At 37.5% G+C, this 16,462-nt stretch overlaps 1 protein-coding gene across 2 annotated transcripts in view; it reads right to left on the reverse strand.

The window, feature by feature from the left end:
* Window positions 1-4,140: 4,140 nt before the first annotated feature.
* Window positions 4,141-16,462, reverse strand: part of TGFB2 (transforming growth factor beta 2) — an 82,232-nt gene continuing 69,910 nt past the window's right edge. For both annotated transcript variants that reach the window (XM_090048801.1, XM_090048810.1), the window contains 5 exons: window positions 14,388-14,520; window positions 14,158-14,268; window positions 11,177-11,354; window positions 10,067-10,220; window positions 4,141-7,748 (listed from right to left, as the gene is read on the reverse strand). In XM_090048801.1, coding sequence (XP_089904927.1) covers window positions 7,590-7,748; window positions 10,067-10,220; window positions 11,177-11,354; window positions 14,158-14,268; window positions 14,388-14,520 — 735 coding nt within the window. In that variant the 3' untranslated portion in view covers window positions 4,141-7,589. The remainder of the gene's footprint in view (window positions 7,749-10,066; window positions 10,221-11,176; window positions 11,355-14,157; window positions 14,269-14,387; window positions 14,521-16,462) is intronic.

Raw genomic sequence — 16,462 nt, forward strand, 5'->3', positions numbered from 1 at the left:
AATAACCAGAGAAGGTCCTTTGTAAAGCTTTTGGGATTTAGCAAGTCTCATAAAAGTTCCTTTGTGCTAAATCTATACATATTTGGCAACTTTTAAGATATTGGAACATACTTGTGATTTCAGCGATCCTTGAGTAAATTCTTACTTCCCTAAAAGTGTCTCTATCCCAAGGCAAAGGCATGGGAATTTGAAACAGCCAGAGGCAGGTTTAATAAATTGCATAGCAAAGACAGAAGCATAAATTGATACAATTAATTTATGCCTTGGTTCAAATTATAGTGTTTCACATTTACAGAGTTAATTTTCCATGCAAATCTTCCTTCTGCACCCTCATTGTTCTGCTTGATGTACGCCTGCCTCTTCCCACCTGAACTGACCAAAGACCTAGTGTGATTTGTGATCTATATTGCATAAATAGCTGGAGAATGGTGGAGAAAAAAATATTGGCTTAATATATTTTGGAAAAAAAAATTTAAATTCTGTCACAAAGCTGAAGGAAACAGCATATTCCATAATCTATCTGAAACAAGACATAACTCCCAAATTACATCGATCCAGACCACCTCTAAGAAAGCAGGTTACACACCACAATGGAATGCATACCTTGCCCATGAACTGCTGCATACTTTTCCTTCATAATAACACTTTTCTAAATGGGTGAGATAAATCTGTATATCCTTGGACTCTGCTGATACTGCCAACAGCTTTACACTAGAAACTAGAAGCCATCAGTTCATTTCATAGGGTTCTGTCTGATAGCAGTGACATTATCAGATAAGTACTAGACTGAGGGACTTTCAGTCTTTTCTTAGTGAGGTGACTTACAAGCCGATTAATGAGGTGACCTAGAAGCTCAGTATCTTACCACCAGTTATCCAGAAGTGCCATTATAGCAAATGGTTATTAGACAGGTAGATTGCTGTGCATCAAGAAAAACAAAAGGGGCCCTACATGGGATGTGGCACAGGAGAAGTTAGTTATTCAAGTGGGTCCAGAGGCCAGAGAAATGCTGGAGACTCACTGCAGTCACTCATTTAGTCTCACATAGCATTGGGGGAGCTTTCTGCACGGAAGCAAATTTCACCTACTGTAAATGGCTGCAACTAAGTCAGCAGAGTGGTGCCTGCACATTCCAGCAGTGACTTGCTGCTTATAAATCAGGCTACAAATGGGCGTCACATTTATCCTGAGAGAAGTTGTTTTATCCTGGGGCAAAGTGCAACTGTTTAGACATCCATTTCCAATGTCGCCAGACAAACCCTAAAAAGATTCATGGGATAAGTGGTGCTAACTGTTTGTCCCAGGACATCACAAAATATGTCTGAAGGGTTGTCCTGGGATTACATCATTGAATTAATGGCAAAAAAGTGGCAGTGCATTCAGCCGCTCGCTAAAACCTGATTGAATGGGTGATGTGTATACATGCCAATCCTGGGACTTCTCTATTCTAGGACAGGCACAGCGTGTCACAGGACACATGTAGCATCTGTTTCTAGTGTCAGTTTTAGAGACTGGCTCTGACCAAATGCCCCAAAATCTGGGAAAGTGTGGATTCAGATTTGAACATTACTTCCAACTGACCCCAGACTTGGAAAAAATTGTACCCTCATGCAAACTTTCTGACATGGACCATTTCTAACCCACGCTGTATTTCAAAGCATAACAAATTTGAAGCTCAGCTTGCCATTTGCATCTAAGTCTGTTCCTTTTCTTATGGCAAACATTTTAGGTGAAAGGCACAGGGATTGTTTAATTGGGTTCAGTATACAGTGTGTGCAACTAGTAGAGACCCAGGGCTCAGGGATCACTGACCCCCTCCCCTGCCTGTCAGCATCTTAGTTTGGTTTTAAATCACCCCATTCAAAGGCCACATTAGTTTCTTGGACCACCACAATATGTTTTAAGAAAGGTTTATGCCCATGGGGTGCTGTATTAGATTCCAACAGGTTACTTCATTAAACGAGCATATCAAATTTGATTGGGAGTTCTCATCAGTTTTCTGTTCCATTTAATATTATTTTCATACAGATGAAGAAATTACTGTTACACCCATACCCACTGACAAGCCAACTACATTACTTCACATCTACTTTATAACCACATATAATTACATAACCTCTCGGTTTATTTTCTTCCAGAACTCATGGCTCCTCATAGAATCTGTTCTGTCTGATCTAAGAGGCAGTTCTTGGCTGAAAAACTGATTTTCAAGACATTTACATGGTTTGGGTTTTTCCTATATTGAATATTCCACATTTATTAACCACAGCTTGATTCAAGCACAGCAGCAGGAGTTTCACTGATAGAGTTTGGAGAGGCTGTGTTAGTGAAGGGAAAAGACAGGTCCAACACAGAAATACTCTGCATGAAGTGTCTACTTTTAATTATGCATAGCTGTTTGATTACATCTCTTTATCATGGGACAGTGCTCATATTTTCAGCCCCACCTCATAAAATCTTTCCCCAGCACATTCTGTTCCCTCTATTCCATTTCTATCTAATGATATGAACCACAATGATTTTTCTAACTAAAAATCCCTACCAACATTTACCTCCTCCCAGCCCCAGTTAAACTTCCATTACATGTAAAAAATACAGGAACTAGGACTTCAAAGTGTTTTGACAAGTAGGTGCCTGACATGCAAAAATGTTCAAGGATTATCAATGGTATGAATGTGGTTGCATGGTCACATTGTTCACACTTTTATGTCCAAAGGCAGCGCCCCTTAGCAAGCCTTCTTTAAAATGGTTACAATGACAGTTGAAGGCCTAATAACCTTGCATTACCTCATTTTTATGCTGGCATAACTCTCCTTAAAATAAATGAAGATGAACCAGTGTAAAACTGGAGTAATGTAGTGAAGTGGGCCATAAGTTTATTTTTAGCATCGATAAATTGTCAGATATTTATTTTAAAAGATATTCACAAATTAATAAAATTGACTTAATAACTGTGCATAAACAGATGTTCCTTTCATTCCAAGTATAGTATGTACCTTTAATTTCCACTGAAACCAACGGGAATTACAATGGTCAGTACTTCCGTGGATCAGGGCCTGTTTTTGGAAGGCTTTTAACACAATATTTTCATCTTGGCATGTGTTGGTCCAACTTTCTGCAACCCTCCCTTACAGGAGTTATGTTTAGTTATGTGGCAATAGCTACAGAAGGTCTAGCCAGTAAAAGTTACAGTATTGATCTCCTTATTTGTTTGGATGATGTAGTTGTAAACTGCAGAACGGGGTTAGAAAACCTCTTTTCGTAACCAAAAAATTGGCATCCAATTGCTTGTCCAAAAGTCCATGAATTACTTCTTGAATGCTGTCAAACAAATATACATATATGGCGGTTTGCAGGTACAGTATCACACACGCTTAACCAACAAGTTATAGAAGTATTGGCCAGCAGAACTGTGACCTCTTAATGGGGCTATGTGGGAAATTGCACAAGACTTCACAAGGATTATGAAGTTCATGTTTGCCAGCATTGTCTGATTTCACTGCATTCCATCTGAGGTCGAGAAGAGCATTGCCCATGTGCACAGCTCTCCTTTGAGAACTGGATGCAGGTCACCCTTTCACTTCACATAGCAATACTGAACAGAATAAAGATGAAAATTACACTCAGGAACGACCAAACTGAACTTGTCTGGATTTCAAATCTGCAGTCTTGAAAGGAAGCCCACACATTTGTATCCTTGATGACATTCTCTGTAACAAATCTTTGGCCTGATTGTGCCTGGTACAAGTGATGAGGTGGTGTTAGAGCAGTTTGCAGTGCCAGTGCCTATGCTGTAAATGCTCTGTGCATACAGAGGACTTTGTTCTTCAGGACAGTCAATCCAGAACACATTTCACTGGCACTATGTTCATTTGAAAGAGCTTTCTGGGGATCAATATGCCTAGACTTATACTATAATGGAAGTGTGTGTGTGGGGGGGGAGCAGTGCTTAGATTATATAACATTTTCACTAAAACAGAAAGCAGAATATTAATATTGAGGACAGTTTTTCTTAGGCTGAGCCACCCAGAGTACAATATCAAGGTCAAGCACACAAAACCTGCTTTGTAAGACATTCTCAGGTTAGGCTGAGCACTGCACTAATTTCCTCTGCCAGAATACTGCCACATGAAAGCAACATCAGCATATAATTGAAATAATTTATTTACCACTAGAGCACCACAAAAACAGACATACAATGTGTTAAAATACAGAGTAATCGGTCACCAAAATACAACACAGCTGTTCTTAGGTTCCTTTTCGTTTTTAACCATGCCATCTATACAGTTGTATTGTTGCTAAATACAAAAATGCTGTCCTAACCCACCCAGCTAAATGCTAAGATTCTCCCTCAGCCCCACCTTTGGGTCTGACCTTTTGAGGTGCTGAACATCTCCTGTCAAGTGCTGAATGTCCTCGGTTCCCAATGACCTCACTGAGAAAAGAGTGGGATCAGCGGCTCACAGGGTGGCCTCACAATTCAAGGCCTTTGTATCACTATGTCCTACTTCCACCTCATTGTGAGGATTTACAGTGGACATAAGTGGTGCCCAGGTCTCATACCAACCCTCTGCAGAGAGGTGATTTTCACCCAGAAGGAGCTCTGCACTTTGTAGGATTGAGCCCAAGGTCCTTATCAATAAAAATGGAAATACATGCCTAATAAGCCAAAAAGGAAAAGGACGTTGGAGATTTAAAATAGAGTTTTTCAAATACTATCAGTGCCTTTCTGAGGGGGAAAAAACAGAAAAAAACCCCTAAAACTTTAACCAATTTGGAGAAAAATACCTATGGGTATTATACACAGACTTGCCAAATATATGGAAAAACCCAAACTCAAGCTTCTGGCTGCGTCCAGCGCATGATGAGTGTATTGGGATGCAAAGTGCATATGATCATATCCCATTCTTTCAAATCATCAAACTAGAAAATCAGTTTTTTGGGATATATTTAAATTGAAAATAATTTCAAGCATTACTTTTTAATGCTGCTTACTTTTGTTCCATTACCCTCCTTCCCTGCCCCCCGCCCCAAAAAAGTGTTTGTATTTAAGCTAATAAGAGAGATTAAGGCCATGTGAGACAAACACTAGCAGCTACAGTACTTCCTACCCAGAGGAATTTCTTTAATTTTAATGGATCTCTCCAATATGGCCCCTGAGAGTGTCTGTAGGATTGGCCCCTTAATTTGTTAAACTTTAGTTCACTAATTTAAAAAACAAAACAAAACACAACAATGCATGTACCTCCTCTGCATTGAGAAAAATGGGTGGGATTAGATTTTTCATAGGGCTATATTTTGGTCTTGGTAATAAATCGGGGACTCCAAATGAAATCCATAGAAGCTGTCTGTGCCAACAAAGAGAAAGAACCCACATCTTGGGCCTGCTTCTTGATTACGTTGCTTGCATTTTACACAGGTGTTACTCCACCAACACCAAAGCAGTTCCACTGAAGTTAACATAGTGGAAGATCAGTAACCTAATGTTTAACTGTAAGGCCCAAGTCATCTTCCTGTGTTGTAAGAGGGAGATGCGGTCTTCTTCCAATTACCGTATTTCTTTGCATAGATTTCTAGGTCTGCCAGTCAGAAGAGTTTATAATAGAAAATAAATTGAACTACTTACTTCACATGCTTTTACATACACCTGTCTAAAAATCTTTTTAATAATGTGTAGGATGCTGATATTTCTTGTTCTCTTTAGAAAATTATCAAAATTATTAGAGCCAAAGGGCATTTCCTAGTAGCCTGTTTCTTTGTTTTAAAAGATATGACAAAAACTGTTTTCCATGAAAAGAAGGTTTAAACAAAATTCAGCAGAACTCACAAATGTAGGGCCTGCCCCTGCAAATCTTTATGCACATCAAGACCCAAAAGGAGTTTAATTTGCTGTCATAGGAATCAATAGCAAAACTTCTCTAGACCTCAGTGGGGACAGGATCAGCCCCACAGGTCAACAATAGATCAGTCATTCATGTGCAAGAGGTCCAACACAAGACTTATACACTTGTGAAGTTCCACTCTAGTCTTGTGGGCTTCTGTGGTGCATACAGTTTGTACCAGTCCTTTACATGGTGGTAAATACTGCTTTTTAAAGGGTTTGCCTTCTGTCAATCAGACTGTGAAACCGTGTTCTATTTTTTTTTTAAAATCTAGCTCCCTAACCATCTGTTGGACTGTCTTTAGCCAGTATACAAACTGGGTTTAAAATTTTGCAAATGTGGATAAACTAGGGAGGGAAAAAAAAAGAGAATAGGTTAATCCATCCTCTTTGTAAAACAGAACAAAAAAACCCAAAACAAATGGAGTCAGGTAGCTTATGTCATAATGATGAACAATATACAAAGCACATGTATAGCAAATATTATAAAACATGTATTTGTAGTGCAAGTCAAAATATAGGGACTCTACTCATACTGGCCAGCTGGAGGGAAGCACATGATTCTGAGTGATAAAAAAGAGCCCCAAATTCAAATTCCAACTCAAGAGAGTTGACAGTATTACAGAATACAAAAATATGGTGAAAATTTACATATTACACATAAAGTACTTATTTTTTAATAGTTTACAATAGAGATCTACAGATATGTTTCCAATTAAGCTGGTTTGTACTACCCACCTATTGTAATACTCTAGGTATGGTTACATATACCAAAAGAACAAAAAATCCCATAGCATAGCTATACAGCAACATATTAAGGTCTGAAGATTAGACCAGTACATGTTAAATATTCCACTGGTTTACTAAACTGACATTTAAATCATTTACAGTAAAAAAAAATCTTAAACACTTGTCTTTGAGACTGAAACAGAATGTCCTTTATTAGTAAGTTTTCAGTATTTAAAACAAGGGTTTGAGACCTTACAAGAAGCCTCCCTAGGCAGCTGGCATGTAAAATATGGCAAATTTTGTCAAAAATGCAATAACTGACTTCTATTTTAATTGAACTAAACTAATTATATTTTCAGGACTTCTTGAGCTCCAGTTTCCTAAGCATTAAACATATTTCTGGCAGTTTGTTTGGTCTCCACTTTGTCCACTCCCCTGCCCCCCACCCCCAAGGGCAATGAAATGTTCGCTGGATTGTTTTTTTGTTTTTTGTTTTTTTTATACACAAATAAATAATGCACTGTTAGCTCTAAAACTAAAAAAGGAATGGGTAGGATGCCTATCATGTAACAATACAGAGAGATCAAGTAAGGCATGGGACAGATACAGCAACACCACTTAATAGGATTTTCCTGTTTTTTTCCTTTCACATAGTAACACTAACAAATTCTTCCAGTGTTTATTTTTTAAAAGGTTTTTTTTCTTTTTTTGCTTCTTGTCTATCTCACTAACTGAGTAGATGAAATGTAAGATAAAGGCCTTCAACGTTTTGCTTCAGATGCCAGTTTAACAAAACAAAACAAACTTTCAAACAGTTCAGACTAGTACCGCTTTTTTTCTTCTTTTTTTTTTTTTTTTTTTTTTTTTTAACACTGATGAACCTAGGTTTTCTTTTTTTTCCTTTTCTCTCTCCCTTTTTCTTTTATCCTTGGTTGGTTTTTTTTAATACACACACATCATGCCATTTCAGGGGTATCTTTTAGCTGCATTTGCATGACTTCACAATCATGTTGGAAAGCTGTTCAATTTTTGGTGTTTTGCCAATGTAGTACAGGATGGTGAGGGGTTCCAAATCTTGGGATACACAACATGGAGAGGCAGAGGCTTCTGGATTTATCGTATTATATAAACTCAGTACCTAAAAAGAGAAAGTGAAATAGTGAGATGAATATATTGATCTTTAACTTCCTAGCCTTCCACAAATCAATGTTTTACTCAAACCTCCAGCATCAGTTGTTCCAAAGATCAAAAACCAATTGAAGTCAATGGAAAGCCTTTCATTTATTTGTTAAAAGCTATATTGCAACTGCACATAATATATGTATCAGTAAAACTTTCCAAATAATCTGCCCCCTTTGCCAGCTCCCCATGCCTTCAACTTCACTTCCCCAAGATCTTTCATTTGTATATCTGACAGTATATGCTAAGATTCTAAAAACCTATTCCCTGATGCTCACTGTCTATCAATAGGACACCTCACTATTTGGTATTGTTCTGAAATTCTATCACTTTGTGCATTCTTGGCACAGATCATTTGCTCTACAATGTTATTCTATGTAATTTCAGGGCCACACAAAATGTATTTTATTAATTCATTAATTACAATTAGTGCTAATGCTCAGCATTCTTTAATTTTGGGGGTCTTACATATCCTTGATATATTAAGCCCTCTACCTACATTATTAACTTCATCCAATAAAGATCTCATCTTTTGGACTGCTTAAGATCCAGTGCAAGAAATGGTGCGTAACAAGCAAATATCACGTGTAACAAGCTAACAAGAAAGCCTTTTTTATTTTATTTTATTTTTTTTTCTTTTCCCCATCAAAACTTGGGTGAATGCTTTACACTTTACAATGCTTTAAAATGTCAGTAATATATAGTTAACGTCTAGAGAGAAAGGTATGATTCTTAAATAAGGTCCCAGCACGTAACTAAGAGAGGAAATTATATTTTCAGTTACTTATTTTTTGCCTATGAAATGATCTGATTTGAGCATGCATATTTTTTCAGGGTACAGAGGACATGAAGGTTCATTCACGGACACTATATTGAAAATTCAGTCCTCTAAATCAATGCAGAGGGGGCTGAAAGAGCGATATTTATCCTTTCAGATTTCAGGTCACTGGCTTTCAAAATGCATTAAAGAAAGGAAAGAGCCCATCAATGAACTAGCCATTCCTTTGCTTGTGCCCCATGCTGCTCCTTAGTTTAGTTCATTATTGCTGCCCTGTTATAAGGAGGACGTTGACAGCAAAATTCTTGTTGGGAATCAGCAAAAGAAAAGTTTGCGACTCTACAGTTTTCACACCAAATTAAATCCATGTGCAGAATGGTTTTCTCTAAGGGAAATATGTAGGTTGCCCACTGATGATACACAGGTATTTCTGAGGATGCCATTAATGTGTTAGTTAAACACTAAGTGACCTTTTTCCTAGAGCTTCAGCAGAGCGTTTTCAGCTGAAAGACAGAAGATCTGTTCAGCACAGCAACACTAGCTACTTTATTAAGCAATCTCTGACTTCTTGGGTTGCTGTCCAAACCACATATTTGTGACCATGACAGTTATTCTTCCTTGTTCCTTGAAAAACAAGTGCTGCTCCAAACTGTGCATACTACTAATGTGCATCACTGATGGAATTTATGTTCCTCTTTTGCAGCTAGGTCTTGTTGACATCACTGGTACATTATTGACAAGCCTGCCACCTACATAAAGAACATCTATACCAAATTGCTGGTGTCCTAGATGAACAGAGGATTCTATTTTTTTCTCATACTAGAAGAAAAATATTTATTTAATGTGCTGATACCAAATACCCAATGCCAATCTGATAAGTTAAAGAAGGTCTGAGGAACAGGAGCCATCATGCTTAGTGCGAATCCAGATGCTGACCACAGTGCTCCAGATCCACCAATTTGCAAAGAAGTTCCATTTTTTTTATTCTTCTGGAACTTGCAAGTAGATCAAGAGAGGGAATAAAATCTTTGATCATTTTTCATGGAACTTGCCATATTAATGAAGTAACAGATCTATACAACATTGGAAGCCAAAGTCCACTATAGACCAGGCAAAGTTCATGAAGTGGCAGTCTAAGATTCCTTCCCCTGTCTTGTGGGTAGAAAAAAAGAAAAGCCTTAGCAGAAGGACTTTCTCCAGTAGGCTTTCAACACTGATATATACTAGCTTCTGAAAAACATGGGGCTAGGCTTATCTTGTCAGCTGGACTAGGGGCCAGTCTCAGGCACTCTCCTCTTTGTAAGTGTGGAATATGTGTAACAGGTCATTTTCACTTGAAGTTATTAAAATAGCGAGTACCTCACCCAATGGAAGTTTTTGACATTTAATGGTGACAACAGCTCTGGAAATACCATTCAACATTCCTCTCCCCCTCCACCCCTTGTTCTAAACACAGGTACGCTAATTTAAAATCTAAAGTGTCAAAAGGTAGATCTTACTCTGCTGTGCTGAGTATCAGAGCTCCATAAATACGGGCAGGCTCCTGCACAGAAATTAGCATGGTACCCTTTGGGTTCATGAATCCATTTCCAGCCAAGATCCCTCTTGAAGTCAATATAAAGTGGACGCAAGCAGCAATTATCCTGCACATTTCTGGAAATAAAAAGAAACACAAATGTATCAATCCATCCAGGAAGCAGAGGGGGCAAAATCCATATGATTGCTTTCTGCTTTGCAACCTCAGAGTCCCAACAGGACTAAAGCCATGACTTCATTTCTGAGTACCAAGGGCAAGATTCTCACCCCATGAAGTCAGTGGGAGATTTCAAAGTCTTTCTCTTAGATGTCTCACTACTAATGTGTTCCCTGATTTGAAATATTATCCTATTTAAGGAGTAAGTACTAATTTAATTACCACACTATGTCAAAGCAGAGACATATTTTTTGAGAAACTAATCTACAAATTCCACCTGTACTGAACCAATAGTGTTCGGAAGATGTAAGATTTTATGAAAACGGGGAAATGTGGAAAAATAAGCAACTTCCATGTCACAAGAATCACTGTGACTAAGTAATTCTTTATCCCACGAGACACTGACCAAATCTTCAGTCGTGGGATACAGAAAGAAAGATGACTACTTGGCAACCAGATTACATATGCAGAGCTAACTGTTTGCCAGGTTTCGAATCAAGAAGGATTTTTTTTCCTCAGGTCATAGTCCAGGGACCTTGCCAGGGTGACTACCATCTGGGCTTGGATCAAATAAACCACAGATGGATGATCTTTTGCCTTTGATTATGCAACTGGTAGTGTTACTCATGAAGTAACAAGCAACTTTCATTAACTTCAAAGGGAATGATGAGCGTTCAAGCGGTGTAAGGTAAGGTTTTCATGTGTACATAGACCTTTCAATTTTAATTGCCACCAATGCAATATAGCTGTGAATGAGGGACAGAGTTTTAGGCTAGCACCTAGTAAAAAAGAAATATCAAATCATGTTGTAAATCACCAAATTACACTTTAAAGGGTTTAGACTTATATGAATACATATTTACATATATAAGCACATTGTGCATGTATGCGTATATACATTAGTATTTGTATTTACCTAAAACAATAGGCAGCATCTAGAGCACGCTTCTTCCGCCGACTGGGCTGTTGCGACTCAAGTCTGTAGGAGGGTAATAACATTAGCAGAAGATGTGGGGTCTTCCCACTGTATTTTTTCTTATTGGACTTTAAAGCTTTCACATCACCACTGGAATATGTGTAGGAGTCATCAATACCTTCAAAAAATACATTTTGGTGATAAGCATTATGTTGCTTTTTCTACACAAATTATAAAACCATCTCTTTAAAAACCCGCATCTCTTAGAAAATATGTGATGATGACATCACCTGAATATGTCATGGAGGGAAAAAATCCTAGTCTGAGATCTGCCCAATAAGACATTTATGGTCCTCTTGCTTGACATCATATTGGATCCCCAAATTATTGCCCATCTAAATGACTTGACAGTGTTATTAATGGAACCAAAGAAATATGTTAGAGAATGATAATTTAGTGATTTTAACGATCAAAGAGATAATGCTTTTGTTGCTTTTCTTTAGAGACTATTGCATACCTCCTTCCACAGACTGGTAATTTTTAAAGGACAAAAAGGTACCCTTAGGTCTGTTCTTGATATTTAATCCACATTTTCCTTAATTAATCCCTTTATCCCTATTTTGCCCTATTATACCACATAGGAAAATTCTTCTTCCTTATCATATTTACACCTCTTCAAATGCTTTTAAATGCTCTTATTTCCCACAGTCTTCCACTTCATTAACCAATATGGATCATTTCCTTTTACTGATTTTCCTTCATTATTTTGGCGCCTTAATTTGCACCTGATAATAAGAATTCTAAAATCCTCCAAGAGCAGATTTATTAAAGCATAATATTCTCTTGGAAGCCTTTCAAAATTAATTTAAAATCACTATGACTCTTTTTACTCTGGCAACACATTAATACAAAGGACCACAGCTATTACACCTTTCTTGAACTACACTTGCCCATATAACGTTTTTAGTAAAGAATCTTTAAAATTAACTGTCCTGCCTTATTTAATGTTTTCAAAATTATTTTTTCCTTGTATATTTCATGAGTGCAATGATCAATAACTACACTTGCAAATTGGACTTTATAATATAAAGGATACCATTTTTTAAACGTGATAAATACTTCTAAAGTCTTTTAATTAGTATAAACAATACAGCAAGCTACTTAGAATGAAATTTGAAACCAGTGATACAGGAGTTAAAATTATAATACTTGAAAAGGAATAAGGCACAGATCCCATTATAACAAGTGGGACAAATCTTCAATTGATGTATCTGGACAAATGAGAATTAACGAATACTAAAGAGGGAAACATCTGGTTTGGCTCAAAGACCTTTAAACATGAACTACAGACCCTTATTTTTAGTAAAAAAAAAAAAGGAAACAAACCCCGTAATTCATTTTGATAATGAAACATCAGGGGCTAGAAAGACCAGAGCAAGCAGAGTTCTGTCTCACCCCTGTTCGGAGGTTATCTAATTACAGCGTCTATTAACTAACTTGAGTATGCAAAACACATATACACACACATGCAAATGCATACACATGTACTGGTATTACTCAGCTTTTGGACAGTTTTTACCCCAGTAATTAATTTTATATTCATAATTGGTTATAGACATTAAAAAAGCCTGTGTGAAATCAATACGGTTCTTTGTGTGAATGATACTGTGATGCTTCAAAGATCAACTATTCTTAAGTGATACAGGTCTACGGACTTCCACTGAGAATCGGACAAATTATATTAGACTGCAGGAACAATTAGGCAATTTCTGTCCCTAGCACTCACAAGAAGTCATTGCATTGGATTTAAAGAATGCTGACATGTTATCTGGGAGCATGCAGATCCATTAGTATTGCTCAAATAACTGGTATTCACAAACTGTGGGATTTGGTAAAGCATTACCATCATTTGCAGAATCGTCACCATTCAAAAACAACCACTTGAGACCAGCCAAACTGTTTGGTGTCCCAGCACTCTTTACGTTTTGTGAGTGGCTCTTTTGGGAATGTTGCCCTTCAAAGTCAAGATGATATATTTCTCATTTGTTGGAGGAAGCTGGCAAGCAGAACAGTTGGCTATTGCCTTGTCTGTACTCGAAAAATCTGCCATGCTAAGAACTTCTTGTCCCTCTTGCACACTTGTAAAACACATTATGTTCACATAGATATGCTGCAAAAACAATTTATGTGTATGCCAAATACCATCTAGATTAGATTAGATTTACCTACAGCAGGGCTAAAAAAACTATCTAGCTTGAATTCTCAAAGCTGCACCATTTTAATGCCAGTGGGCGTGTCTACATGAGATGCTAGGCTGCCATAGTGATGAGCTATGGTGACGTAGCGTTACTGGGCAAGAACCATGATACTATCACTATTGCACAGTAGCAACAAACTATGACATGGTAGTTTGTTGCTAATGGGCAGCAGGATTGGAAACGACATGTGCAGTGACGGGACTGTGCAGTACCAGCAGTTTCTGCACAGTCATTTAGTACTAGCTAAGTAGCAACTGCACAGTCGGCTGTATGTGTAGATGCAGCCAGTGTGAACAACTACATTTTAGACTGAAACTGTTCAGTCTTCTCACTTATTGTCCCATACTGCACTGGTGACTTCTCAAGTTCTCCTAGAATTCAACATTTTTTGGAACCTGTGCTATGAACTCAAAGAGAGAAGCTAATAGAGCTTTGGGTTTAAAATGCTAGGCTAGGAGTGGATCAGCTGAACCATTAGTGCTCATATCAATGTAATCTTACTAGTTCAGTTTTGGAACAGGTCAAATAACATGGTTTGCAAACATGTCCTTAACATTATCTTTTTCTATCAATATGGAGACAAGGCTTTGTAGTTCTTCATCAAGCTTTAAAATTTGCTAAGTTTTTAATATTTTATAGACTGTTAAAAAGTGAATTATTCCATCTTTAATTAGCAAATATCACAGTTGTTTGTGCAGAAAAACAATACATTACTCTTGTTACCTGCAAATCTTGCTTCAAGCTCTTCACTTTTATTCGGGATGATATAATTATTTGAAGGCACAAAGGTACAGCATGGACAGTGTAAACTTATCTTAAATCCAAGATTCCTGTCTGCAAAACATGAAAGGAAAGAGAATCGTTTTCACACATAGTATGAACCTGAAACAATTCAGAGGTAATGGAAAAATAGATGAGATAGGAAGATGAAGAGGAAGAGCATTAGTCATCACCTCTGTGATGGAGCCATTCGTGCACAGCATCAGTGACATCAAAAGATAGCCATTCCCCTTCAGCTCTTGTTTTAACTACCTTGCTATCAATGTAGCGCTGTCCTGGTGATGGTAATTCTTTGGATTTAACAACCTGAAAAAAATAACAGTTGAGTCAAGGTGGCCTGTAGGTTACAATTTATCAAATTGGCCAACCTAAAAAGAAGTGATATTTAAACAAATAATCGCAACAATCTACGCCTATACACTAAAATATACACATTTGGGTAGTCTGCCAAATACCCAAATATATACTATTTTACCCTGCACCAATGAAAGCCTTTAGCAAGTGATTTCAGTCTGCACAAAAAACATGGATTAATTCATTTTACTATCGCAATCGAAGTAAAATTAAAGGTATTTTGCCAGCTGTGCTTTCTATTATTTGTTTCAGAACAAATGGTACAAATGATTTCTAAACAGTCTAGTTATTCCATAGCTCTCTGCTGTCCTGCTAGTATTCAGTCATGTCCCTAGCTCGACTGATCCAGCTTCTAATATACCTGATACTTCAAAAATGGATGATGAATTACCATTATCACATGTAGTCTTCCACAGAATTTTTTCACAGGCACATGGGAAAGCATTAAAGCAATCAGCTTATTTTCTGAAGCAAAAGGATTGTCTTCTATGTCATTTTCCAAGGGAAATCATACAGAAATAAGAGGAACAAAATCCTCTCCTGCACTAGAATACTGGAGAAGTGGTGGAGCAATCATATAAACTCCAACATTAAATGGAGTTAAAGAGGGCGTTCTACCAATGGTCATACTATGCATGTTGGATAAATCAACACATATACACCTGATCCTAAAGGAAAGCCTGTTTGTGCTTTGTACACTGACATACATTGTGCAAAGTAGTTCTTCTGAACATAAAAATTCCTTGCTAGTGCTGCCAGTGTCTACTCTGACTTCAGCTTACTGGCCAAATGAATGTTAATTACATATTTATAGCTTTCTGGGAGAAGATGCAACTCGAACAGCTCCTTTTTATGGGAGCAGTCACATAAACTGTTGCAAATCTCAGTTGCGTATGTGTTGTTTTTGTATTAGAGTGTTTTTTGTCAGCTAAGATTTATCAACTCACTTACAAGGCATAAGCACAACATTTCTTATCAAGAATATTCTTTTTTTTTTTTTCCCCCAAAGACGACACAGCAGCACCTTTTCGGATTCTCAAGTACAATTTCTCCATTAAATAATCACTTCGTTACATGGTTCTCACTGTGTCTAGGAATAAAGTGTTGGACCTCTGGCTAGCTATAACTGGATTCCAGTTTTCTGGCATTAACTCATTGATAGTCTTATGATGCAGAGAGCTGGAACCCCATGGCATGTTAAATACACTTTAATCAAGAATTAAAGATAACATCAATTTGGAACTGCAGATATGCCACCTCCATGAGTCTGCAATATTTTTTTTACGGGCCAAATCATCTCTAAATGAGTAACTAACAGATATGTCCCATTCTTCCCTCCTACATTTGCAATCAAGCCCACCATTGAATCTTTTAGAAAGCTCTGCTGCTATATAATCAGTAAATGGTGCAACTAAAAAAAACCCCAAGCATGGAAACATGCCATGTGCTTAAAATAGATTCTTTATGGTGAAAGCTGGGAGATCTTGTCCCAGATAAAGTTTCCTTACTGACTTTAGTGAAATCCCTGCATGCATCATAACTGGATTTAGATCTCTCTGCTGTCAAATCAGATCTCATGCAGACATTTAATTCTTGATAAGCAGCTTTGATTCCAAGGAAGAATCACATTTTCTTGCTGGGCCAGATAAACACCAAAGGGCTAGGAGAACAGGGAAACAGAAGATGTTTTTAAGTCAATGTGCACATTTTTAGAAGGGGTGAACTCAACGGAAACTGAGGGCACTGTGCACCTATCAGGTTTGGGGCCTCTTTTTTATGATGGATTCTTCAAACAAAGTACTCATAAACTTATTAGCAAGAGAGAAGAAAGGAAGGAAAGGAACACCCATTCTTTAACAGTGCCACAGGGGTTGAGGGAATCAGCATCTGCTGC

Source organism: Crocodylus siamensis, chromosome 1 (genome assembly GCF_052110815.1).
Source record: "Crocodylus siamensis isolate JL-2025a chromosome 1, ASM5211081v1, whole genome shotgun sequence".
Classification (NCBI taxonomy): domain Eukaryota; kingdom Metazoa; phylum Chordata; order Crocodylia; family Crocodylidae; genus Crocodylus; species Crocodylus siamensis.